Genomic DNA, 27,649 nt, shown 5'->3' on the forward strand with positions numbered 1-27,649 from the left:
TTCGAGCACGAATAGTTGCTATTGACTCCGGGGATTGGACAGGCGCAGGCGGCCCGCTTCGGCTGTAGGAAAAGGGCTGAAGGAAGGAGAACAGAGCATTTCAACGTAGTTTCCCTTTATTTTCTGCTAGTTGTTTGGCTTCTAATCTTTAAGGCTTACAGCAACTTATAGCAGCCATTGAGTCTACGTAGATACGAAGGTGTACCTATATGTAACCTTATTAAGCGTGCCAGTAGGGCTCGCTTTTTGAAATCACTCGGATGTATCATAGTACAGCACACCGATCAACCAATGCTATTCAACGGGCCGTCCAAATATTTTTTTCCTCGGACCCGTTTTCTTGTCTTTGAACCATTATACTGTCAAGCCCTGATGGTCTCTTACCAAAAAACCGAATGAACTGCTAATTGGGAACCCTTGAGAACATTTTCCTGTCAAAACCGTATTATTTCATTTGACAAAAACCCCATAGAAGCTTTCTTACGCTCGGAGGACTCAACTCTAGAACCTTCTTCCCGCCAAAACTGTTTAGCCAATGAGCGTCTTGCACTGCAAGTGCAATCTGTGATGAGCCTCGTGACTCTTTATACCATGTACTAACCGTGGTCCCTGCAGAAATCCACTCAAACCACTGCAGTTATCTCCCGATATAGCTTTGGGTGTCAGGTTTCGAGCAAGGCAATAAAAGACGGCGAGGAGAGGGTCGCCTCGTCGAACCTATTATCTTCCACGCCCGATTAACCATTCACCGTAACGCCAGGATCCACCAAATTTTCACAAAAATGGTTTTCCGTCTATTTAGCGAGTTTTTCCTTACTTTCCGTTAAAGTACAAATAAAAAGAGACCGCTCATTTGTAAAAATCGGCCGAATAGGAGAGAAGTTACAGTTCGAAATCCAAAGAGATTAACTCAACGCGATTTCGATGCACGGCAGTTCGCCCAAATCACGGTCGTGCGAAATGCCGCATATCAGCTTAAAATCAAGATAATTGGACGGAATCTTTAAAATCAATTTACATTCAACGTTCATGAATCAATATTTTCTCCCAAATTTAGCAAAAAGTACCAATTGATGCAAATAACAAAGACGTGAAAATAGTAGGTATGTGTCCAACATTTTAGTTATTCGGCACGCTTTTCCAACATATTCATGTTGGATTTTTCTGCTTGTTTCGTATTTATTTTCGAATCTCGTGATGCATCAAATGTATTCGTCGGAGGCAAATAGTCAAATTGGGCATTTGGTTAAATGCCTATGCAAATAATCAGATATTCGTATTTAGACTGAAATTCTGATTATTTTGCTAACTGAAGACAAAATGTTTGTCTGATCATGTGGGAAGGAATTCTCTGTAAAAATTTGCTTCATGCAATAATAAATAAGTTTATTCTAGTCCTTAAATGCACACCCATACCAAAATATAGGCACGGAAATTTATTAACTAAATAGTTTTCACAATTTGAACAGTTTATGAAATATGAGGAGCATTTTGAAACTGGAAATGCAACGACAGTGTGTACTTTTATGGATTTTTACTCTAAAAATTTTTGAAATTAGAGAACTCTCTGAGAACATAAGACACCTCGTAAACTCTGAAAATTTGACTGAGTGTCCGGGAATTTGATAAAATGCCTGATTTGACTATTTGCCTGCGACATATCTAATCATAGATGGCGTAGTTGGTTTCCTCTCTTGTGATTGGACGCGAGCAAATGTCAAGTATCAAGTTCACCAGGTTAGCTCGGACAACGACGCGACGTCGTCGTCTCTGTAGAGGAATTTTTTCGCCCGTTTTAGTCTCATCACCCTCCCGCTATCGGCTGAATCGGCCATCGCCCCGTCATTCCAGCTAATTAATGCTCGATACGTCAATTAAAGGCGTTTGATGTGCCATGCCACTCTGCCAATAGAAGTCAAAGTTTTCCGAAGTTTTTTTTCTTTCCTTAAGCACTTGCCATAGATTATACCGTCTCTCTATCTGATCGTCAACGGACCTTGACAATTGCTGCTCCGTTCCATATTCGCGACTCAGACTTTCTTATTGCCAAGGTGCGAAAGAACATTAAGGCTTATCCCTCGATGACCCAGTGGCGGATTCAAGGGGGGGGGGGGGCATGGTGGCATGGCTCCCTCCTTTCGAGCCAAAAAAAGGGGGAAAGGGAGAAAAAAAAGAGACGAGAAAAAGTGCTGCCAAAAATTTACTGAAATGTTTCAAGACAGAACTGTACAACCAAAGTTCTTAAACCGACAGTCACGCAGTAACGTATTAATGAATAGTCCACACAATAAAGTAAAACTACTCTAAAGGAAGTATTATTCGTCAATTTTCAACTGTCAAATATCATACAAATTTTATGCTGAAACTGTTTAAAATTCAATCAAGGAGGGCCTATTTTTGTTAAAATTTTCCGGGGGAGGCCCATCGTACCCCCTGGCTCTAAAAGGTGTCCCCTAGACCCCCCACTCGACATCAGAAAAAGACCCCCCTCCCCCTCCAACTCACTCTTGATCCATCACTGCGATGATCAGAGTCTGGTTTTTCTGCATTAGGTAGTTTTTCTGTCGCCTCAGTTTGGATGGAAGCGGTTAGCGATGTGCGTTGCACAGTTTTTATCGCGCAGAAGTCTCTCATTTTTGTATTAGCTCGTTTTTTACCAATAGAGGAGTTCGAGTTAGTTCTTCTACATCGTCACCAAGCCTTCTTCGTGCCGTGCTCAAAGCAGTGGCGTGGTGTGCTTTGAGATATATCGATTTATCTGCCATTTAAACCTATGGAAAAAGATCGATGAACAGGGTGTTCGCAAGGAATACCTTAATAATCGATTCTTTACTATAGCTTCAAATGGGGAAATATCGATAATCGATCATTCACGCCTCGCCACTGCTGGATCGATTCTTTACTATAGCTTCAAATGGGAAAACATCGATAATCGATCATTCACGCCTCGCCACTGGCTGAAAGTAAACCGGTTGAGCCGTGAACACGCGAACTTTTTCGATTTCTCCTCCTTTTTCTCTGCATTCTGATTTTATCATGAGTGTACCGATATTCACGCAAGTTGCCAGCATTTGCGTGAATCAGCTGTTTTTATCTTAAGTAATAATTATTTTATTTAAGTATCTAGGTTTTTTTTTATTTTTTACTTTTTGTCTACCTAAAAAGAAGCATGGTCCCGCCAGCCTTTCTCTAAATTCTAACAAGACGTCAGCAACGTCTCTATTAGCGTTATTTTAAATTGGCAGTGACATCTCAATTTTGTTGTCAAAAATTTCTTAATTCTAGAGAGGTAGAAAACGCACCGGACAATGTGCAACATGTTCATTAAACTGCAGTGGTACATTCTAATTTCACATTCGCCGTTTAGGTTTGTATCGTTACATATTTGTTTGAACTCATAAATTCTTATTTTGGGTTTTTTTGTCTGCTCAATTTTTGTGTCCCACTAAATTGGGAAGAATTTAAGGGTCAAAACAAAACTCGTAGGTAACTCATTTAATTCCAGTTTACGTAAATTCTACGGAATCAATTTTGGCGCGAAACCTCGGTTTAGTTTCCTACCTCTTACAATCGATACATCTAAATTTTGGGGACAGAGCCTTATGACTCTCTAAAATATTATGCTCCCCTTTATTACCGGCGGGAAGTTCTCTTCTTCCTTCCCTGCCCATTATCGCGCTGAGGGCATAGTTTCAAATCGATGGTGAATTACGAAAAATACAAATCTCGTTTTGCGGTTTTGCGGATTTTTTTCCCCCTATTTTTTTCCTCACTGGACAGCACTAACCAGAATCAACACTACTAAATCCTAAGTTGTCGTGTTTTCTCCTATGGTTTATTTTTTAATGAGAGAATTAAACAGCAAAACTGTAGAGGCGTTAATCACGAACACCTTCATAATCGATTTTTTGTATAGTTTCTTGGGGAAAACTATCGATAGCCCATGATTTACGTTTCGCCATTGAACAAAACATTTTAAAAAACTCTGTGGAATTTTCCCTAGAGTATAAAGGTCAGGTATGCCTACTCGCAAAATTTCATGCCAGACGTTGCCTATGAAAAAAATAAAACATCAGCAAATACTGGAAAAAAAAAAAAAAAAAAACATTGGAACTAGAGTCCAGACTCTTGAAAACATCGACAAGAAAAAATACTCTTGATTCAATCGGATTTTTGCTTAGATCAAGAACCCAGCCTCTTAATTTGAGCGGATTTCCTTTCGATTTAAGCTTAAATCTGATTGAATCAAGAGTACTTTTTCTTGTTAAAGTGTTCAAGAGTCTGGACTCTAGATCCAATGTGTTTTTTTCCAGTGAAAATAAGCTAATGTATAGATGGACTGATTCCAGCGAAAGTCTTCAAAATAGGGGTACCTCGGGACACGTTTTTTTCGACGTTCACCATCGAAATCCCTATCTTAGCAATGCTTTGTATCGATCGAGATGATTCGATGTATCGATTCAACAATCGAGCCGCAGGAGCCGTAACGACGCACAGTGGATCGAGTCAATAGGAGAGGTCGGACATAATTTGGAAACTTTAAAAGCTCATAATTCCGTTCATATTTTAAACTTTGAGGTTATAAAAGTGGCTTCATTGGTTCCCTCGTAAAATTTTCTACTGAGAGCACCCCTTGAAAATTAAAATGTGACATATTAAACATCGAAATTTGCATTTTTAGTTGAAAATTTCATGTCCGACCTTTCTCATTGACTCGATCCACTGTGCGATGGTGAAACTACCGAGCCACGCATCTCAGTTTGCGACTTCAAACCTTTTGGCACATTTACATCTTTCAAAGCAACCCCCGTAGCGTTGAGTCTTAATCCTGTGTTTCCGAAAAACTTTGAAAATATATAGTTAGAATGTAAGAGCTGGGGTTCGAGACCCATGACTCGGTAGTTTCCCCTAGAGTCTCTTTGTACTGAGAGTCAAGACAATGTAAATCCATTTCTGATTGGTTCCCGTATTTTTGGCCTTCACAGTGTCACAAACGGGAATAAAGATTATATTTTCACCGATTGCAAAGATTATAATCTGGAGTGGACCAAGGAATTATGGGTTCGGCAAGGAGCAAACGGAATGAGAGAAGGAACGGAGAAAGGAATTTAAGAATGGACCGATCAAAGATTACAAAAAACGCTCAATTTCTGTAATCTCTATTCCCGATCGTGACTCCATGAGGGGGTGTTGTCTTGACTCTCAATATAAAGGGACTCTAGGTGAAACTACCGAGCCATACATCTCGGTTTGCGACTCCAAACCACCTGGCACATTTACCACTTTCAAAGCAACCCCCGTAGCGTTGAGTTTTAATCCTGTGTTTCCGAAAAACTTTGGAAATATATAGTTAGAATGTAAGAGCTGGGGTTCGAGACCCATGACTCGGTAGTTTCCCCATTGACGCGCCCGACACTCGAGGACCACCTATGGCCGCATCATACGAGCTCATAGGAATCCTTGCTCTCTCAAGTGCTGCGACCGGGCTCGCTCGATTTTCCGATTCTTATACTCGTCCGCGTCTACTCCAAGACGAGCGTTGACCGCGTTCATCTTCGCTGCGGCCTCAGCGAGGTCCGGGGGGAACTCCGGCTCTTTTGGTTTCGGCGGTTCTGGAGGTGGAGGCGGAGGAAGAACTTCGATCTTCGGCGGGGTCTCGGTTCTCTTGGGTGGGGTTGAGATCTTCTGGGGCGGGGTCGGGACCTTCTCCGGGGAGGCGACAGCCGAGAGCTCGGCTGGAGGCGCCGGGATCATCAAGGTGTCTTGAATTATCTTCGAGGGCGATTCCGATGCCAACTCGGAAAGCTTGAAGGACTCCCTCAGCATCTTCGCCTGCGAAATGAAGATCGGGAACTTGGCTCGTTTCGTCTCTATATAGTGAGCCGCGAACTTCTCCATGATCCGCTTCCTCACGCGGCCCGTGAGGCCCAGCCTGTTATACCTCCTGCTCGAACAAACGGAAAACAAATCAAGAATAAAAAAAAAAAAAAAATTAAATTGAAACCCTTTGTTGCATGAGCTAATCGTTGATTTTGGAGAGAAAATCTACATTGTACAGTATTTTTTCGATACTAGAGTCGGTTGGAATCGATTTTTATGGTTTTTTTCTAAGCAAGGAGACCAGACATATAATGTTCCCCAAAAATTATTTCTTGCTTTGATTCAATTTAAAACTCCAGCATAGAAATAAAGCTGAATAACATTTGTTGCTTTCATGCAACGCTATGCAATAAAGGGTTAATTGATTAAAATTAATTTTTTTAATTTTTCGAGATTTGATTGATTTTTAATTTATTCTGAAGCAATTTTAATTTAATTATTTCGATTTAAAATTTAAATCAAAATTTAACGTACACCATTTCAATGGCTAACGAACAATCCCGTCTAACTGCAAAATGACGATTTTGCAGAACGAGGAGGCATTTTTGTAATTTAAAGGTTAGATTTGCAATTTTTTTATGCGTTAAAGCGTCATAGCAGCGCTTACTCACAGAATTTGAAAAAACTAAAATCATCAGCTTGCGTATTTTAGACTGTAGAATACGGCTAAGTAGCTGGCTCATTTTTGCCAAAATTGTCAGGCGACAATGTTTTTGAGCCCTTCTATGTCAGTAATACGTAAAATATATACATTAAAATGATCATGGGGCCTAGAAGGATTATTTCCCCCAATAATTTTTCTAGAACTTTTAAGTGACTGACTGAAGTTTGAAAAAAAGTACTCAATTGCAAAATTATTTCACTCTTTTTGTTGCGCTGTGCTGCTTAAGGAGTGTTCTTTTCATTATGGTATATTAAGGATTCCTTTGAATCTCCTTATTACAGTGAAAACTACTCGGGGCCTCCAAAGGAAAAGATCCAGTGGCGTGGCGTGAATGATCGATTATCGATATTTCCCCATTTGAAGGTTTGGTAAAGAATCGATTGTTAAGGTGTTCGCAACGAACACCCTGTTAATCGATCCTTTTCCATAGATTTAAATGGTAGATCAATCGATGTACTGCAAAACAGACCACGCCACTGGTTCTAATGGTCAAATAGTTATTTGTCAAATTTTAGTTTGAGCGGTGAAAATTATATTCATAAATTCTCCGTTGTGCATAAAAGTAATGATGACAATCTTTAGGTCTCTGGAACCGTTAGGATAATGAAACATCGATTAAAAACAAGAAAAATGAATGAAAACCAACACAATGTGGAAATACATGCAGCAAGGAGAGGGACGCGTGTCGATGACGGCGCAGAGATACAACTATTCATGCTTAATGGATGTCTGTGTTGCATCTGCGAAATTGAAGGCGCGATGGCGCATGGCGCGAGGCGTGAACTCGCAATGCTCCGTTTCATGCTGCCAATAAGGTGTCGCTCGGATTTGGAGAAACGTTTTTCATCAAAACCGTGTGTCGAAAACGTTTCTCACGACAGGAATTTCAGAAATAGACGAGACCTAAGGAAATACTAACACCTATCTTTAACGCAGGTCAAATTGCATTATGGACCTTCGATGAGCAAAAAATCGCATGAAGTTAGATTATACGAGTGACGTCATTAGCACACGAAGAAAAAAACCTCGTGCGTGGGACCCGATGTTTAGGTCATATGGATCTCTGAAGTTTTCGGATTGAGCATCTGAACACTTTAGGCCTAGCTGTCGAGGTTCGGATCACAGATCTGAAACTTCAGTTTTTACATCTGAAGTACTTCAGATGTGAGAACCGAAGTCTTCCGGATGTGAAAACCGAAGTACTTCAGATGTAAGAACTGAAGTTTCAGATGTGTGATCCGAATCTCGACAGCTAGGCCTGAAGTGTTCAGGTGCTCAATCCGAAAACCTCAGAGATCCACATGATCTAAACCTCGGGTCCCACGCACGAATTTTTTTTCTCTCTGCATGTTATCGCATATATCGCAAAGAACGCTACGCTACTGAAAATATCTGTTTAAGAAACGACGATAAATACGACCCTAAAAGGTACCAAGCCGAGATCCAGAGAAAAATTTTGAGAGCGAACCTGTATTTTTTGGCTAATGCTGCGCCGTAAGATTCTTCGATGAGCGACAGGAGTTTTTGAGGGACAGCACACCAGCACTTGATGCCTTTCCAGCGGATTGTGGCGACGGCTGCGAGGTGGGGCTCGAACGAGCTGGATGAGTAATAGTAGCCGTGCTTCCGGGTGCACCTCGCCTGGCAGAGATTTTGGTCCTTCAAGAAAAGACCTTTGATGTTCCACCACCCTGAACATACGGAATGGCCATTGTTAGAGCAGATACATTCAATGCGGTAGAATGTCATCAGACAGGTCAAGATTTTAAGCACCACGCATTACTGCCGTGCTAAGGAAAAACGCCGTATGAACATTTGAGATTTGCCAAATTTCCTCCGGTTGAATGATTATTTTTGAGGAAAGGTATGCATATTTTTCCTTGAAATTTTCAGGAATTTTAGGTAAAATTGCGAAAAACGTTATCTGAAAAATTGGAAGAAAAATAGTCATAAAGTCACTAGGAAATCAATAAAAACAAACTAAAATACAAAAAACAAATGGGTATACAAGGCTAGAGGAGACGTAAAAGAACCAGGACGTTTTGGGCCAATTACATGCCCATTCTCAACTGGAGCAGAAGCTAAAAAATGTAAAAATTAAAACGAGAAAATGAGCATGCAACTGACCGAGGTAGGAATCAGTGCAAACTGAAAAACAGAGCAAAGATTGACAGAGGGGCACTATCATCTCCTTGATAATAACTCCTGTTTTTCAGTTTGCACTGATTCCTACCTCGGTCAGTTGCATGCTCATTTTCTCGTTTTAATTTTTACATTTTTTAGCTTCTGTTCCAGTTGAGAATGGGCATGTAATTGGCCCGAAACGTCCTGGTTGTTTTATGTCTCCTCTAGCCTTGTGTACTCATTTGTTTTTTTGTATTTTAGTGTGTTTTTATTGTTGTCTGCATTCGGGCTATTGTGTATCTCTCTCTCTCTTGTCACCAGGACATTTGAGATTTATAAAAAGAAATTTGATATCGCCTTAGGGTAGGGTTCATACGGCGGTCAGTCCTTAGCACGGCAGATTACCTACTTGTTTCTTTATCAAAATTTTACCAAGAACACAACAAACACTTTAAACGTTTTCAAATTTAAGTTGCGTTTTTGTTTTACGGCAACTCATACTTCTTCTCACTCACAAAAAACCGAAGTCCACCCTAGTCAAGTCGAGCATGAAACTAATTTCGGCTTATTTTCGGGAACCTGGTGCCCATAAAATCAGAGTTTTTGAGAACCTGAGTTAAATATCGCTGAACTAATTATGATTTGAGCGGTCCTTTAAAAACTGCAACTCTTTCCGAAGGGGCCCCTAGGCTCTTAAATTAGCACTTCTTGATGTTCTGGACCAAAGTAAGGTCATCTGGGGCCTTCCGTTATCTTAGAAATGTGGCGAGCGCCTTCAATTTATGTATAGTATACAACCCGCGATGTGCAGAGCTTTACACCCGACAGCACCTCGGACCCCGAAGCGCTAATCTCACCCTGAGGTTGCAACACAAAATTCAAAAAGTGAACCCTCAGATTCACGAAATTGTGTCTGTTGAGCAACGACTGTTAGTTGCCTCTCATTTGCAGCCCCCTTTTGCATGGCGTGTGAACTGGGCACGAGAAAAAACTGTCCCCGCATGCGGCGAAATTGAAACAGGGTGATGAGGGTCACGCAAATTTCTCGTTTCGGATTGAATTTTTGACAGTTCTAATAAGTTTTTTGTGATATTCGTGCTTTCTTGGGTCTATTAACCGCACACATCCTGTGTGCAATGGACCAAATCACTTTGATCAGCAGAAAATTGGCAACTTCCGAAATTTCTCATACGGTGTTCTTCAATGACAGTATTGATCGAGGAAAAACACGGAAATCCACGTCATCCATGACGAAAGTGCGTACCATAGTTTTTTGCGCCTCGCAGATTCGTCTGTAACGCATGAGGTGCAACCGAAGCGAAAGTACCTATGAATCATTGATTCATGAATATCAGGTAAAAGAGACTGTGATATGCGCCATGGCGAGGCGTCTTCAATCGCGGTTTTAGGCGATACATTTTCCGTTTAAATTTGACGTGAACTCTTACACAGCTTTTATCATTTCGCCGAGCTTTATTAATTGAAACGATATCATCGCGATTCGGTGAGACGTGAGACTGTAAGTCACTGAGCAGAACGAGTTTTTATGAAAAAATAGTCGAGTATAGGTATAGTTAAAGAAGTTAAGTATTAAAAATAAAAAAATCGTGTATTTACTAAAAAAAGGTTACTAAATTTAAAATTCAAATTGTATTTTGAAAACCCTCCTAGTATTAATATGTAGATCCATGTGCTTAAAGAGACGTCCAAAAGGGCTGTATGACGCAATAAAGAAATCATTTTTCTGGCTATTTCTGCCGAGGCAAACCTATGGCACGTACGGTTTCTCTTTTATGAGCCAGATACAATAGATTCTTTGGCATAACGCAGTCGAATTGACCTATTCCCCACGATTATGAAGTCGGACACGCCACACAGTGGATCGAGTCAATGAGAGAGATCGGACATGATTTAAAAACTTTAAAATTATATATCTTCGTTAATACGTAATGTTGTTGTTTTAAAATCAGTATTATTAGTTTCCTCGTAAAATCATCTCCCTAAAGTACCCCTTAAAATTAAAAATGTGACAAGATACGTAAACGTAAAATCTTACAATTTTGGTCAAAAATATCATGCCCGACTTCTTCCAAAGATTCGTTCCAATGTGCGCCGTAGCCAAAATGTCTAACGCCTTCCTTCTACTTGCATGGAATTTAAACATTTCACTTATTATTGTAAATTATTAGGATCGCTTTTAACTGAGAGAACCGAGCTAAAACAAGGGCTCACAATCAGAGTAGCTGTAAGCTCAAGCAGTCGTATATTGTTGGTCGGAAAAAAATACTTCGAGTGCGGAAATAGAGTAATTAATCATCACGTGTAATTCCTTACATTTTTAAGACTCTAAAATTGAAGATTTAAATTTATTTATTTTTCCTGTAACTCCCATATTTGATGTATCTTTTGTTCTCCAATATGCCAAAATTTAATGTTTTGTTTCCCATAATTCCCAAAATTTAGGCACCTTTTCCTGTCCCTGACACATCCAAAATTCATGTTAAAATTTCCTCTCTGATGCCTCTTAGTCCATTGTTGCTTTAGAGCCGATACATTTGATAAACTGGGATGGGATAAAACATTTTATAAAATATATCGTTAAAATTGAGTTTAATGGATGAATGATACCTCAAACTCTTCCTCTTTGTTTCAACTTGATGATGCTTGGTTCTTCCTATCTAAATTCTGCGTTAAAATTAACTGCCAGCGTTTCCAAAATCCAAGATCTTCCGGATTTAGAGGGAAATAATAAATACAATGACACGAATAACTGAGTTTAATTTTCAACCGTTGTCGCATGTCATTTGACACTAATCTTAGACTGATATTCATCATCTACTAAAGCATTATGAGGATTTGCAGTGTTTTTGCAAGTATGCAATGTCTTTTTTCAGCGTGAAATGATTAAAAATGAGCAGAATTATAAATCGAATTCACAGGATAGTCGTAAATTTGTTATATGTGTATATATTCTTTGATTGGACAGACGATAATATGTAGTACAATCATAGATTCTTCCATACGTTCTGCGGCTTTAATTTATCTTTCCTCCTTTGTGAAAAAAAATCAGCACATTTCTCTATAATTACAATTTTTAACTCCTTAAAACCCTCTGTCAAAGCCATCAAATCACCATCCGTCTTCACTGCAATTTTTCTCCAAAGTGAATTGAACGGACTTGACCAAAATCAGCCTTTCTACATAAGACGGTGTCTCATTTCCTGTCATGTATTATTTTTATTTTTATTTTTTGAGGAACTCAAACCACTCAAAATTCTGACTAGAAATGTTACTGTTAACTAGAATTGTTACTTGTATACGCTGTGCACCTACGTTATAAAAAGTTCACAAAAAGTCTCGAGATGTCGTGTTGTTTTGATTTCTGTGAAAAAATTCCAAAAGTCATTGGCAATTAGTCAACGTGAAATGTTGTTAGGTTGGTTCTGATGGAGCTGAGAAACGCGTTGAGTAAACTTACTTCTCGATTTTTGAGCTGCACTAATGCGTTGAGGCACAGTCACTATACACACAATAAAGAAAATGGCGGGCAATACTTTCATTGCCAATAAAATTTCAACTTAAACACTTATTTGCTAGAACGTGTTGTTCACACTCACATCGCTGCTGCAGGGATTGATACCCTGAACCCCACTGAGGCGTTACAGTTTCTACGGACGTTATTTTCCGGCCTCGTGTAGTGTCTGCATGACGTAAACGCGCGAATCCAATCGTGTGGCGAGTTTTTGCTTATTTTCATCCGGACGAACTCTGACGCATACGAAAAACACATAAATTGGATGCAACGATCCAAAATTTCCACGCCTACTTTTTTTCAAGCGGGGAAATAAGCTGACATTACGGTGTGAGATTTCCTTCGATTTCTCTTTGAGATTTCATGGTCTTCCGTCGAAAATTTCACTCCTTCATGTTGATGTTTCCTCCTCTAAAATGCAATGCTTGCAGAGAAATTTTAAAATGTTGCATTAAAGATGCGTGGTTTGTGGGTTTGGCCATCATCGATGCAAGGAGACCGAGGATCAATTGGACTACATTTTGCAATTTGGAACTATAAATTCTAGCCCGGTTAAAAACAACTTATGTGCCATTAGTTTCCCTATGCACATACGTGTTTTTCCAGAGGAGCCAGAATTTATAGTTCCTAATTGCAAAATTCAGTCCATTGGATCGCATTTAGCAAAGAGGAACCAGCGCGATCACAGTGTTGTAAAAATGTTGCTTCTTCATGATCATCTAAAAATTCTCCGAGAGTATCGAATAGTTTTGGCTCCCTATCGAAAAATTGTCATTTTTCAAGGAAAATGGTTGTGCGAATTTTAATACTGTGCATAGAATGAGTACCTATTTGAAAAAGAAAATGAGAAGTTACACAATTTTGAAAACACTGTAATTGCGCTGGTTCCTTTTTGCTAAATGCGATCCAATTGCATGTTGCAGAGTTTCAGCTAAAAACGGGCCTCCGCGTGTGAATCGCGCGTTTCATGAGAAAATGCAAAAAGCTGGCAATCCTTGCGTGCAGACATTTTACAGAATCCAATATCGCGGATGGAACTAGTAAAATTACGAAAAAGAGAGAAAAAATGACCACTCTATTCGCCCCTAATTTTCTCAAAACCTCCTATGAAAATCTGGTGCGCAACCTCGCGCCACCTCCGATTATTTCAACTTTGATAAGGACAGCAGGGTGGTTTCACGATAACTGGAATAGTTTTGTCGCCGTAACAGACAACACATTTTTTGGTCATATTTTTAGTAGTAATGATAATCACTCGAATTTTTTTGCATTCGTCTACACAGGGTTACGTGTTATGACGCTTCTCAAAAAATTATTGCTCTATAGTTTTCAATTTTAATAAATAAATGGCCGAAAATGTGCTGTCTGTTACGCTGACTTTTTACCGCGTAACAGACAGCACATTTTCGGAATTCACATACTATTAATTGAGAAGTACAGCAATAAATAATTAGAAAGCGTTATAATAAGTAACCCTTTGAAGATTAATACGACAAAATTCGAGTGATTTTCATTTCAACTAAAAATATGACCGAAAAATGTGTTGTCTGCTACGGCGACAAAACTATTCCAGTTATCGTGAAACCACCCAGTAGCTCTTCACGCCATAAGTCCTTGGTAGTATACTTAATGTGATAAAAGAGCTGCAACGTTGCAAACCGAGAGACGCGGTCTGCTAGTTTCACTATCGATGTGCAACAAAACTGAAAATTGTAGTTTTTCTCCTAGAACCTAGGTTCATTCATGTATCAGTTCATATCTGATTCATTGTTGCCAAATTTTCCTCACTATACTTTGAACGATTCCCGGCAAAAGTGAATCATATTGGCCTTATCAGTCTGACATCACATTGCTTCGTAGAACAGATTTTTGTGATGTAAGTCTAACGAAATCCAACGTCACCCTAGTGTTAGCCGTACCAGTGTGAAGAACTCGTTGAGAATCACATTGATGTCACACTGCCATACAACAAACGTTATGACGTCAGAGCAATGCCGTGATTACCTATAAGCCATTTTTACTGGGAAACACAAAACTGAATTTTGATCGGAGATGCCTGAAGTTAACTGAATTGTGTAATTTTTTTGAATAGGTATTATATCGACCGACGCCTATATGAGACCACATAAAATATGAAACACAGTATAAGTAAAGCTAAAGTATAAACTTGTCAACTTTTCTCATAAAAAATTTCTATTGACACTTTTGAGCTGCGTATTACGTTCATAGAGTAGTACGGAGGGAGAAAAATCCATGGAAATCACGTGGAAGGTGACCTTCTTCGTGGTACCTGGGAGTGTGGAAGCTTTTTCGAGGGGGGCCTGCGTCAATTTACTACGCCGTTAATGAGAGATGACTGGCGGGATATTTTTATGATGAGTTACAAGAGGGTGCTCGTCGATTTGCTACGTTGTGAAATCGTAATAATCAATTAATGATTAAAATTTAATATAGGTTTTTTGCATTGATTGATTGATTTTTTTTTCGGTGGAAAGAGAAGGACGAGGGTAAAACACTACCAAAAACCTCTTTTCCCCAATTTATCTGGATGATTCGTATTTCAGGAACAATCATTTTCTACAAATGTTAAATGAAGATATGTATAGAGTGACTTTCTTTTTAAAAAAATAAGGTTCATAAACATGTCTATTTTGATTTAGGACCGGCTCTACCATCTGTAGTCAAATTTGACTTCTCATTGCAGCCAAACTTCACATACTGTTCTTAGAATCGTAATGCCGTTTGACTAATTTGCCAAAGTAACATTTTGGCTCAAATGGAACCTTTTTGAAACTGGTACTTCATTCATAGGTCAAGTCAAATGCACCAAATCTCAACCAAATGTTGAAGGATAACAAGAGTTAGTAGAACCGAGCAGCAGGTTATGAATTAAAATAAATTAATTCAGATCGAGGTTTTGTGTGTTCGTAGTTTTTTTATGGCTCTGTGAAGGTGCGTCTGAAAATATTGGAGTCTCCGCGACTTTTTCGCACCGCCATTAAATCAGGCTCCTGAAGGCTAGGAATCGTATGTATGAACCGTGGAGTGTTGATATTACCAAATCACAATTCTGCAAAATTATTCTTTATGTCTTTATTTTTCAAAAATTACTGTACTTATACATATTTTCTCGATGGCATGTGGAAATTCTGGTAAATCCTCAGAAAACCGCACGTGAAACGCAGAAAACACATGTGACCATTCCTGTTCGAAAATGAATTTTTGCGGAAACTTCCCAACACCTGCCTCAGTTCCAACCACAACAGTGTGACTCATACTTTTGGATTGGAGTGAATTTTGTCTCTGATCATTCTCAACTTTCCTCGTACGACACATTCTCAGTATTGACACTCGATTCAAATTTCTGCTCAACGTTCCGTAGACGAGCAGACATTAATTGATCTGAGATTCTGTTTTGGATGTTCAGACCCACTCTGAGGTGCAGTGTCTGTCTATACCGTGCCTGTGGTCTAGGGCACCTCGGTCTGGTAAATGGTCTATACTGCAACCCACAAGCAGATCCCAATACCAAAACCAAGAACAATGTTTCTCGATGCGTTGCGGCCTGCTCAAACTTCTTCATATATCCGATTAAAGCGTGTCCTTTAACTAAATACAGAAAATTCGAAAACGCCTTCAATTGAGGCGTGATACCTCACGCGTTCCGGAGAGTTTAAATAGTTGTATGCCTGCGCCTTAGCACGGCGATGGAAGTTTAATATTGAAGTAGCGTCAGCGCTTGGTTTTTCGGTTTTCCGGTCCCGCTACTGCAGTTCCGACTGTTCAGGCCGTAGTTTAAGGGCGCTAAAGCCAGGACTGTATTTCACAAATGGATAATTTTTGCAGAATAATTAAATATTAAGAAGCAGGAGTAATTTGACTAAATAAAAAAAGGAACTCAAATGAACAATATAATGCGAAACAATTTGGAAAATCTCGTCTTGTAAATACAGAAGATTCGAAAACGCCTTCAATTGAGGCGTGATACCTCACGCGTTCCGGAGAGTTCAAATAGTTGTATCCGTGCGCCTTAACAAGGCGACGGAAGCTTAATATCGCAGTAGCGTCCCCGCTTGGTTTTGCGGTTTTCCTTTGCCGCTACTGCAGTTTTGACCGTTAAGGCCGTAGCTTAAGGGGGCTAAAGCCAGGATTGTATTTCACAAATGGATAACTTTTGCAGAATAATTTATAAAAATATCGTCCCCGCTTGGCTTTTCGGTTTTCGGAAGATTCGAAAACGCCTTCAATTGAGGCGTGATACCTCACCTCAGTGCTGGAACGCGGACGGTATGTCTATATAACCCGTAAGTACGGCTTCCACGGCCGGAGTTTTTTTTCCAGCGTGTGCACCGCACGCCCAGCATACCTCCTTTTGCCGGGGCCTGCCAATGACACGCCACGGCTGAACTGCCGTGCTAAGGAAGAACGCCGTATGAACCTTCAGGCGTTGCCAAATTTCCTTTGATAAAACTCGAATTTCCTTGTGATCTTATGAATATTTTTTCCCAATTTTTCAGATTATTTTGTTTGCAATCTCACCTAAAGCTCCTGAAAATTTCGAAGAAAAATATTCTTACATACATTAAAGTCGCTTTCACAGCCCAGCCTCGCGCTCTGCGACGCCCAATCGCCATTGCCCCCTATCCTCCCAGAGATCATCAAGCAATTGGCACCTTCTGATCTCCTTCTCCACTCCTTGTCACCAACTTTACACAGGACGTCCACGCCGTCGACTTCCGGGAGGAACCCACTCGAAAACCTGCTTGGGCAACCGAGCGCCTGCCATCCTTCGCGCATGTCCATACCAGACCAACTGCCAGGACCTGATATCGTGCACGATATCCTTCTCCAGAAAATTTCATAACTCATAACTTTACACCGCCGTGCTAAGGAAAAACGTCGTATGAACCTTCAGGCGTTGCCAAATTTCCTTCGATAAAACAAGGATTTCCTAGTAAACTCATGAATATTTTTCTTCCATTTTTTCAGGTAATTTTGTTCGCAATTTCAGCTACAGTCCCTGAAAATTTCAAGAAAAAATATCCATAACTTTCCTCAAAAATGAACTTTTTATCGAAAGAAATTTGGCAACTCCCGAATGTTCATACGGCGTTATTCCTTAGCACGGCAGTATACTTAACCACTTTTAACTACTATAACTATACTTTTTCATAACTCATGAATTCATAACTTTCCTCAAAAATAAACTTTTTATCGAAATAAATTTGGCAACTCCCGAATGTTCATACGGCGTTATTCCTTAGCACGGCAGTATACTGAACCACTTTTAACTACTATAACTATACTTTTTCATAACTCATGAATTCATAACTTTCCTCAAAAATAAACTTTTTATCGAAGGAAATCTGGCAACTCTCGAAAGTTCATACGGCGTTATTCCTTAGCACAGCAGTATACTTAACCACTTTTAACTACCATAACTACTTTTTCATAACTCATAAATTCATAACTTTCCTTAAAAATAAGTATTTTATCGAAGGAAATTTGGCAACTCTCGAATGTTCATACGGCGTCCTTCCTTAGCACGGCAGTGATAGAGTCCCTTTATACTGAGAGTCAAGACAACACCCCTCATGGAGTCACGAACGGGAATAAAGATCACAGAAATTGAACGTTCTTTGTAATCTTTGATCGGCCCATTCTTAAATTCCTTTCTCCGTTCCTTCTCTCATTCCGTTTGTTCCTCGCCGAACCCTTAATTCCCTGGTCCATTCCAGATTATAATCTTTGCAATCGGTGAACATGTAATCCTTATTCCCGTTTGTGACACTGTGAAGGCCTAAAATACGGGAACCAATCAGAAATGGATTCACATTATCTTGACTCTCAGTATAAAGGGATTCTAGGCAGTGAGAGCTTTCGCGGGCGCCACCGGCAACGGAGCGCGGAAGCTCCACAGGTGTCGGCCCTGTCAGGGCGAACGGCAGGCGGGGGACGGGGGATGGGGGGGGGGCGGTTGATGGGGGGGGGGGGTGCTGATCTTCGGGCCCGGCAGGAGGAGATCGGAGGGCTGACAGCGCATTCCGACCCGGTGGCGGGCGCGGGAACATACGTGCGGCCACGGGGAGCTCGAATTTGAGGGCTCAAATCGGGACGCGCTTCGGTCCCTTCAGTCAGCCGCCGGTCTCCACGCCGCGAGCATCCCTCCCGAGCCCTACCGAGCCCCGCTAGCTAGTTGTCCCTCCAACCCGATCCCAAACTCGCAACTCTCCGGGGCCAATTTTTCTAGTCACCTTTTTTCTACCCTTTTTCTACGCAAACCCGCCTCCGAGTGTAGTTCGCATTCCACGTGCGTTTTGTCGGCATTGTTTTACGTTATCTTTATTATTTATCATTCATGATTAGAACTATTCTCCTAAGCTTTATTCCATACGTCATTTAACGCCAAGGGATTTCCGTTGAAGAAGTTACTCGCATCTCTTTGACGTAATTTTACTTTCTCTAATCATCATTCAAATCTAAAATTTCAAGCTCTTCGTGACTAAAAGTATTGTTATTTTTTATACCCCTTTATTTTCTTCGCTTTAAATGACCCTAGGCCTTCCAGCAAATTGTAACTTACATTATTTGTGCGTTTTCCCGACGTATTTCAAAGGTCTCTAATTGCTTACATCTCTAATCTCAAGTCATCCGTAATTAGAACTGTTTTTTCATTCGAGCTTAAATCCTTTCCCAACCTTTTCTAACCCCTAACGTAAACAAGCATTACTGAGGAGTTTCAAAAAATGTTCCTCCGTGCCATGTAAAGCGCATCGAAAGCTTATCATATGGGCACCTGTAACGCGATTACTATGGATTTGCCATGTCTCCTGGCAGTTTCAAGAATCATGCCAATAAGAATGAAGACAATTTCTCATCTTCAGTTCCTTGAATGACATTTAAACGGATTACTAACTGGATGAAAACCAAGCAAATTAAAATAACAAACAGGAAATAATGTCGTTAAAGTAGCAAACTCGATTCACCTTCTGGTTCGCAGTTGAAACGAAATATGGAATTCAGCTGAAGCTGAAGCTTACAGGTTTGCGAGCCGCGTGCGATTTCGTTGAGGCCGTGTAACTGGCGAAGAAACGTAGAATATTCGAAGCTTGCGTAGGAAAAATGTGTTTCGAAGGATGGTACGCTAGAAATTCCTCTCCTCCGCGCTACGAAAATGAGTGTGAAACCTGATTGAGTGGCTGAAGCGGAATTTAAGCGCGTAGTTTTTGAACTGATCGCTCCCCTCGGTGTGTGCTTTTCGTGTTAAAATATCGGTGTTCTGTGTTAATGTTCTGAGTGTTCTGTGTTAAATGTGTTATACGTGTCGTGTCGAATTTCCCTTACACGGGTCGCTATGATTTCTTCTCACTGCAGCCTTGTCTCCTAACAATAACAGGTACGCACAACCACCGAATTCATGTATTTGTATTTTCTTCCATTGACGTGAGAGCTTGACGACGTGTCACTTTTATCTTTCTAGGGGGACGGAATCGACGCGTTTTTAACCGTTTTGAGATTTTTCTTTAAAACTTTCATTGATAAAAAAGACCACATGGTATTAATTGTTTTTAAAAGATCGCTGTATAGTTAAATGTACAGGGTAAGTAGATAAGGTAACTGGTGAGTCCTAGGACTCAAGCTTATTTAAATAATTGATATGTCTATGTATAACTTTCACATTAATTATTAGTGAGAAAATCTAGACGGGAGATTTAGCGCTACCATCCTCAATCTCTTAAAACAACCAAAGTTTTACCATCCGTCTACTACAAAACGTATTTGGAATTTATTAAAATATGAATAATTAAATTTTTAACTCTAACTTTATAATTACAAGCATTTAAAATGGCTGGTTTCTCCTGTCTATTTTCCAATGAATTAGACGAAGTCATTTCACAGAGAAGGGAAGAAACTCGAAATTGGTTCCGTCTTGGCCTCTCATAAGATCGCAACCGAATTCACGGAAGGGAACCAACTCGAGCTGGATTTTCTCAGTTTAAACTAGGCAGAGACATAGTTTCGATCGCGAAAAAGTGCCTTCAATTACACTGCTATGCTATACGCCCGACATGGCAACACGAATAGTCGTATTATTGTTTTGATGAATACGTCGCTTGATTCTAGCCTAAATGTACAAATTTAAGCCCGCGTTTGCCTGAAAATCGAGGTTTCTCAATGAGACAAAATAATATCAGTAACTCGCATTGTTTGTATTTTTTTTTTTTTTTCATTTTTTTTTTTTGGTGGATCGCAGAATAAAAAATTCAAATTGTGTTATAAATGAAGGGCATGAATTTATTTTTGAGCCTGTTTCTGGACGTAGAAATATACCACGAGCGCTTTCAATCATTTTTTTAATTTACATGTAAAATCGCGAAAGTGAGAAAAAATTGTGACGGCCGATTCACTTCTCAGAATTTTTGCTGATATTTTCCTCCTTTCTCCAATTTGACACTACTACTAGACTATTTTCAGACTAGTGACAGTGGTGCGTAGATAACAGACAGTTGACATTTTGGAGGTTCAACATTGACGTGCCAATTTTTTGACGTAGTAATACAATTTTCAGCCAGTATGATTTACTTCTTTTAAATTATTATCATAGGGGTGCGCTTCCTGACCGCTTCACGGTCCCACTTCTCAAAGCGTTCTACACCTCAGGCGTTGTGCGTTACTCTCATGACTTAACATTATAGAGTAAGATATGAGTTTTGGATTTCACGAGCGTTTCTTTTAATTCTTCCACAAAAATTAATCTTTTTTATAGAGAAGTAGTAAAATTCCGCCATTTCTCATATGATTTTGTGTGTTTCTTACCATTAGAGAGGGTTGCGTACCGCCAGTACGGACCCTTCTCCCTTGTAACGCAGCGTACTGCCGCGCTAAGGAAAAACGCCGTATGAACCTTCAGGCGTTGCCAAATTTTCTCTGATAAAAAAATAATTTCCTGGTAAACCTATGAAGATTTTTCTTCTCTTTTTTCGGATAATTTTGTTCCCAATTTTATCTACAGTTCTAGGAAATTTCGAGGCGAAATACTCATAACTTTCCTCAAAAATAGATATATATCTGGAGGAAATTTGGCAACTCTCGAATGTTCATACGGCGTTTTTCCTCAGCACGGCAGCGTAATCCGGGCTCATAACACCTCCCCTATAAAGCGTTACGTAATTTATGAAGCGTTACGTAATTTATGAAGCGTTACGTAATTTATGAATTGGTCGATCGAGATGGAACACCCACCTCCGGCTCATATGATCGAATTTTTTTTTCATCTTCTTTTTCCCCCATTTTTTTTTGCAGAATGCATAAAAAGAAAGCGATGCATAGATGGATATAGAATGGTCCATTTTCTTTTTATCTATCGAAACGAACAATAAATCGCATGAGCTAGTGCGTGCACTTAGTGGGCTTCAAATTGGGATTGAGTGACGCATATTGTACCCTCTCGTTTAAGTAACGTGTCTGGATGAAGCGTCCCGTGAAAAGGGCAGAGGGCAGGTTAGGGAGGAGAAGTCAGTCTAGTCTAATACAATACGTCACTCTCCGTACACAATGACGTAACTAAAATTGCACGTGAGTCCCAGGATGCGTGGAGTTTAATAGACGACAAGGCCCACCTTCAAAAATAGAGGCTCCCTTACATGAACGGAGCTAGGAATAGTCACAGCTCAAAGGACAAAAAGCAGCAACACAAAAAGCTCAGATGTCAGAAAGCAACACTTTATTCACAATGAGACCTCTTGAATCTCGACACTTCACAATGCTCATATGACTCTCGACTGCTAGACTGCTCCGATTCCGACGACAAAAATGACTTCTTATTCAGCTAACTGCTCCTAACTTCAAATCCGTACAGCCTTTGTTCAAAGAGATTAAAATAAATGTGTAGGTACCTCGCAGCGAACAAAAATTTTGGTTAATTATTTCGGTTTTTTAAGAGATTTAAAAGCTCTCGCAATTTCTCGTGACATGCCTATCTCAAGCCTCTATTAGGTATGCAGAGTCTGAATATTTTTTTCTAGCTGCTTTCTTGTTGTCTTGCGCCAAATTAAATTTTTTTATGTTCCATAATTACAAACTTCCTTTTTTTTTACTATGTTTCACCAACAGTCAACGTTTCAACTTTTAAAAAAACCAACCGTTTTGCAAGAGGATTTTCTTTCGTCAAAATTAATTTACGGTTATTTCGTGTTCCACCATCGGTGCATACACGTTTTGCAGCGCTTTTTACCGCAATTGCTGTTTTTTTTTTCTTATTTGCACGTAAGGTATTTGTAAAAAATACACTTTTAGACTTCAGAAAAAGTCTCTTAAAAGCTTATTTCGATTGCTGTTGCAAAAAGCTCAGAAAATTGCATTCTTTAGTCACCATCACCAAAATGATAGGATTCAGTTTTTGGATACAATCTGAATTATGCGATATATCGAGTAAACAGATAAGATTGCAAAAAATATCTCTGTCAGACGCATATTTCAAAACGTCTAGATAGCGCGTTTGAAATTAGCCAAAATTCCTTGAATGAAGTCGCACAATCCTAGTAACAATAAGTCAATTTTTGAATCGTTTTCAAACAACCCTGACGAATAATCCCTATCTTATCAATGTTATTTATCGATAAAGTCATTCGATAATAATTCAACAATCGATCCACAGCAGTATATAGTGGAGAGCCTCTCACTGCACGAAACCTCTCGGTAATAAAAAAATACTGTGAACGCAGCATATTAATCACCTTCAAATCGCCACCTTCCCATCAAAAAAGCATAACTACACTTCGCCGTGAACCCTGGTTTCCATGTAATGCAATATTTCCCCGGGCCCATCTCAAAATAGTCACGTTCGTTCGTTAGCCGAGCGATGAAATGAAGCAGTAAAAATTTCTCATTCGAATTCTCGTAGCATTCAACCGCGCTGGTTGCAACAATGTGAATGGGTAGACTTTATTTATGTGATAATCACTCGTTCTCTGAGGCCGTTTTATTGCCTACAATTCCAAACAATGGTAAAATTTCATTCCTTTGCATACTGTGAGTATTTTTATTTGACTTGTTCCCCTCGAATCAGCTTTTAACCCTCTACTGCCCTCTGATAATTTATTTGAACTGACTTTACGATGCAAATTAAGGGGCATTCTTACATCATGCGGAACTTCGATGAAGTTTCTCTTGGCCTGCTCATTCTTCAATATTCGAAATTTTTCTGGTCTTCAGCTCTCTGCTCACCTCCTTGAAACTGTTTTTCGAGTTTTAATTTATTTCTCCATCACATCAATGATTTCATTATTTTTTTGAGACGTACTTTTCCCCGGTAAGAAGGGAGGGAGGACGAGAGGAGGTGGGTAAGAAGGAATGTTGCGTATAATTTTTATAGAGTCCAGTTTACAGAGCAGTTGGTTTTTTTCTGAACTATTAACCGCCTGTTCCAGTAAATAGATTCGTCATGATAATATATTCAGGCGCCCAATAAAAGTATTATTTTTCGATCCAGAGATGTGCTGTCTCCCTGAGATAAAAATTAGTCGAATCAAAGACCTAACCATTTAATAATTCCGTGCATTCATAAATTGAAGAGCGGTGTGCTCAAGTGCATTTTAGATAGCAAGTTCTAAATTAATTTGAAGGATCTCCCGCAAAGACCGTAGTCGCACTCTCTCAAAGCGCCTTCTTTTACGCGCGATACCTCTCCACTCAACAGGTGTTAAAAATTTCTTTCGAAACCAAGATCGTACTTGAGTCCAACACGAATTTTGAAAGAGGACGGTGGACATATTTAACATTATTAGAACCAGTTAACTAACAAAACATTTTTTTTAGTAACTTGTGTTGATTTTTTGGCCCGAGATCCCTTTTCTATGAGAAAAGGTTACAGGAGTTTAAATCACTACACAAGTTGTTGAGTATGTAAAATTTAAAATTTCAAAAATTTACGAAAATTTAAAAACTTTTAAAACAAACTTTAAAATCGCTCACTTGCATAAACTTTTTCAATTTTTGAAGCGGGCGCGTTTCGGATCGAGATCATCTGATTGACCAGTCGCGCCGAGGATGGAGGTCAGGAACACCTCCGAAACGCGTCCGCTTCAAAAATTGAAAAATTTTATGCAAGTGAGTGATTTTAAAGTTTTTTAAATTTTTGTAAATTTTTAAAATTTTTAAATTTTACATACCCTTTTCTATGCTTTGAACGTTTGGAATTCAAGGGTTCGTAACCTGTAAAATGGGATGTATTTTGCAGAATTTTTAGGCCTAATTTTTTCTAATCATATGCTGCATGAATATCCATAAACTTTTACTAAAATTAGTATTTACAGAATGAATTTTAAAAATTTTGATACGAAAATAGTTAGTAATCATTTAAATTAAAATAAAAAAAGAATACTCGTAAAATATCCAAGAATACTAATTAAATATTACGGTAAGACTTTCCACAATGATGGTAACTCAACCGTGTAGCTGTGTGTTAATGACCCCTAACTCTTAAAAAATAAGTTAAAACCAACTAACTAAAACCAAAATAGCTATATATATTTCAGTCAAATATTATCATAAAGAAATCATGTTATCATATTTTCACTTCCTACATATTGATGCAATGTTGAGCAAGTAAACTTGGCAATTTTAAGTGAATGTTCACGTAAAATTGTTTAAATATGTTTTTTTCTCAACTTGGTGCAATTGAACTTCAAAGTTTCGCTGCGCTCGCTAGTCCTTGCGAGAACATTTAGATGAAGGATTAAGAGTGTAGTATTTTAATTTTACCGTGACGAAATATCCGTGGCATCAGTGCATTGGTCTCGCGTGCTCAAGTTTTTCGTTAGCTTTGATGGTTGCATTCGGGGAATTCTCATCTGATCTTCAACATCGCCGCTTCACTGCTTTGCCGACGTAGGTGTCCTGTTTTGATGAGCCGCGTTCTTCAAATCATTCTATGCTCTCTGAGGCTCATGAGGAAATGGAAATTTAAGTTCATCTTATCAGAATGACGAACCCTTGCGAGAACGAAACCGTGGTGGAAAATCATTTTTTAAAAGGCACAGCTGCGCGTCACTTGGGGACCGAGCGAACATATTCATGGCAGCCATTTTGAAAATTTTAAAGCACAGCTGTCTCAAGTTGTCTTTATAGATCGAGAAGTTTCATTTACTTTCCCAGATCTCTGCGCATTGTCTTAATTTTCTCAGCTTTGAATCGGTTAGCATGAATTAAGGATGAGTTTTCTCGATATTTGCTCGTTCGTCTAAAAATAGCGCCCCTTTTTGTTTGACTTTCGTATTTGGAGACGTCTCAGGGGCTCCGTCCACAGGTTTCTTAATCCAATATTTTGGGTAAAATAATCGACTTATTTTTAAAGGCTTCTCTTTTTCAATAATATTGGCAAGACGAATAAGTTACAAATGAATACTCTGAAGTAGACGCGGATTTCTCCGCAATCTTAGTATATTTTAAATGTAGAAAATGGAGATGTTGCATGTGTGAGCAATTTACGATTTGACTGTTAATTTTTTTTGTAAAAGTTCGCGAGAAACACGATGGTGCCTCTGGTTTTCTCTGAAATCAACTCCCAAGCTCAGAAAAAGCTCTCAAGTTGAGGCCAAAGTGGAGGGGATATCCTACGCTATCCTGAGAGTCCACCTCTACATCAAGACGAACTCTCCATGCAAAGATAGGGAGCAAATACATTAGCAGTGATGCCGTGTTTACAGTGTTGGAGTCTCCAAATAAAGTGGCAGCCCTGTCAATGTATTTGCTCCCTATCTTTGCATGGAGAGTTTGTCTTCATCTAGAGATGGACTCTCAGGATAGCGTGGGATATCCCCTCCATTTTAACCTCAACTTGAGAGCTTATTTTGAACTTGGGAGTCGATTTCAGAGAAAACCAGTGGGACCATCGTGTTTCTTGCGAACTTTTACATAAGAATTAACAGTCAAATCGCAAATTCCTCACGCATGCAACATCTCCATTCTGGCGCCAGGAATATGAAGACGGATTGGTATCGGTAATTTCTTTCTCTGAATATGGAAAAATCGATGCCTCTCGTCTCCCCGCACAAGACTCTGATGACAGAGTTATCGATTGCCGCAAAGTTTGATTGGAAATGAGTGATCTCCTGTAAGTTGGCGTCTGTGCCGGAGACACTTTCTCCCGTTGGGACGACCGGGGAAATGGGACGGGGGCGAGGGCCCGGGCCTGGAGCGACGATGAAACGAATTAGGGAACAGTCGAAACGCGCGCCATTTGCTTGCAACGTGCCTTGATTTCAATCTCACGCACAGTGGGCTCTCCAGTCGTGGATCATGGAACTCAGTAGAAGTTGATGACGCTTACACTGAATAAAAGAAAAATTGTGCTCGACTAAAGCATGATGATTTTTGAATTTGTCGCCAAGCATTTTTTTATCTTGATTCATGCTGAATTTTCCTTGATACAATAAATAATGCTCGGGTTTAGCAAATAGTAGTTTAAATTAAGCAGCAAAATTCTTAATTTGAGGACAAATACTTCTTGGCGGCAAATTTAAGATTCTTTTAGTTACAGTGATACCTATATCTATAGCAATTAAGTGCATATAGTGGTCATTATCATACGTTGACGATCGTGTTTTTTCTTTAATTAAATTCATTATGAATATCGATCATTATCGATATTTTTGTATTGAAAATCTATAATATTGCATACAACAGATAAAAGGTTAGCACTCATGGAGTACCCAGATAGGGAGAGCATACATGGTTGTATTTCTATCAAACGGAACTGTGTGCATTCAGAAATGAGCCCTGAGACCCATGAGAATATGTGCATATCAAGGCTCACGTCATAACGCACATAGTTCCGTTTGATAGAAATACGTCCACATATCGATGGTGAAACTGCAGAAATGCTGTCTGACTCTAGACCAGAAGGTCCCGGGTTCGCACCCCGCGGTGGTGGGCGACAAATTTTCACGGGGCTGACTAGCGGATCTGCAGAAACAGATTCTACTTGACCTTAATCCCTGTCAGGGTGGCATGAAACGTAAGAAAGAAGAAAGATTGGAAATTTTAGTGAAATATTTTAGAAATTTTACGAGGCTGTGAAATATTTAATGAAATTTCACGAGGCTGCGAAATATTTCATATTTTTCAGGGGCTACAGTATGCAACCCGCACTCAAACACACAAAAATAGAGGAAAGTCGCAATCGTTACATTTTACGAAACATGAAAAAGAGCCGGTTTTTTTCAATATCTTTTCTAAATTTCTGAAATTTCGAAATATTTCAAGAGAAATTTCAAGATTTTTTTTTTTCATCAAATTTTGCCACCCTGATCCCTGAAAATCTGAAAACCGGAGCATGGATGTACCAAAATCCCCATGATGTCTCCCGACAATAAAAATACTGTCTATAGTCGGCTGTAGACCCCTAAGAAGGGGTATAAGTCATTAAATCTGCACTGGGGAAAAAAAAA

General features: G+C 39.5%; 2 protein-coding genes across 20 annotated transcripts in view; one reads left to right on the forward strand and one right to left on the reverse strand.

Moving 5' to 3' along the window:
• Positions 1–2,194: 2,194 nt before the first annotated feature.
• On the reverse strand, positions 2,195–12,549 carry LOC109032807 (uncharacterized). The gene is made up of 3 exons (XM_019045107.2): positions 12,147–12,549; positions 8,013–8,235; positions 2,195–5,944 (listed from the first exon to the last, which is right to left on the reverse strand). Exons 1-3 carry the CDS (start codon positions 12,226–12,228, stop codon positions 5,449–5,451), a joined length of 801 nt encoding a protein of 266 aa, XP_018900652.2. The 5' UTR covers positions 12,229–12,549; the 3' UTR covers positions 2,195–5,448.
• Positions 12,550–18,332: 5,783 nt separating this feature from the next.
• cac (calcium voltage-gated channel subunit cacophony) overlaps positions 18,333–27,649 on the forward strand; it is a 400,227-nt gene continuing 390,910 nt past the window's right edge. For 16 of the 19 annotated variants that reach the window (XM_072299262.1, XM_072299252.1, XM_072299260.1 and 13 more), the window contains exon 1: positions 18,333–19,596. The gene's annotated coding sequence lies outside the window, so the exon portion shown is untranslated. The remainder of the gene's footprint in view (positions 19,597–27,649) is intronic. The other 3 variants (XM_072299266.1, XM_072299267.1, XM_072299259.1) reach the window with 1 other exon arrangement.

This window comes from Bemisia tabaci, chromosome 4 (assembly GCF_918797505.1).
Source record: "Bemisia tabaci chromosome 4, PGI_BMITA_v3".
In the NCBI taxonomy this organism is placed as follows: domain Eukaryota; kingdom Metazoa; phylum Arthropoda; class Insecta; order Hemiptera; family Aleyrodidae; genus Bemisia; species Bemisia tabaci.

What these genes read in the sequence shown, in the direction of transcription:
- LOC109032807 (XM_019045107.2), bottom strand. Translation starts at nt 12,228, where the DNA reads ATGAAAGTATTGCCCGCCATTTTCTTTATTGTGTGTATAGTGACTGTG. An exon ending in TGCAGCTCAAAAATCGAGAA is followed by an intron (nt 8,236 to 12,146) that starts GTAAGTTTACTC and finishes CCGTATGTTCAG; the next exon opens with GGTGGTGGAACATCAAAGGT. An exon ending in GCATTAGCCAAAAAATACAG is followed by an intron (nt 5,945 to 8,012) that starts GTTCGCTCTCAA and finishes TTGTTCGAGCAG; the next exon opens with GAGGTATAACAGGCTGGGCC.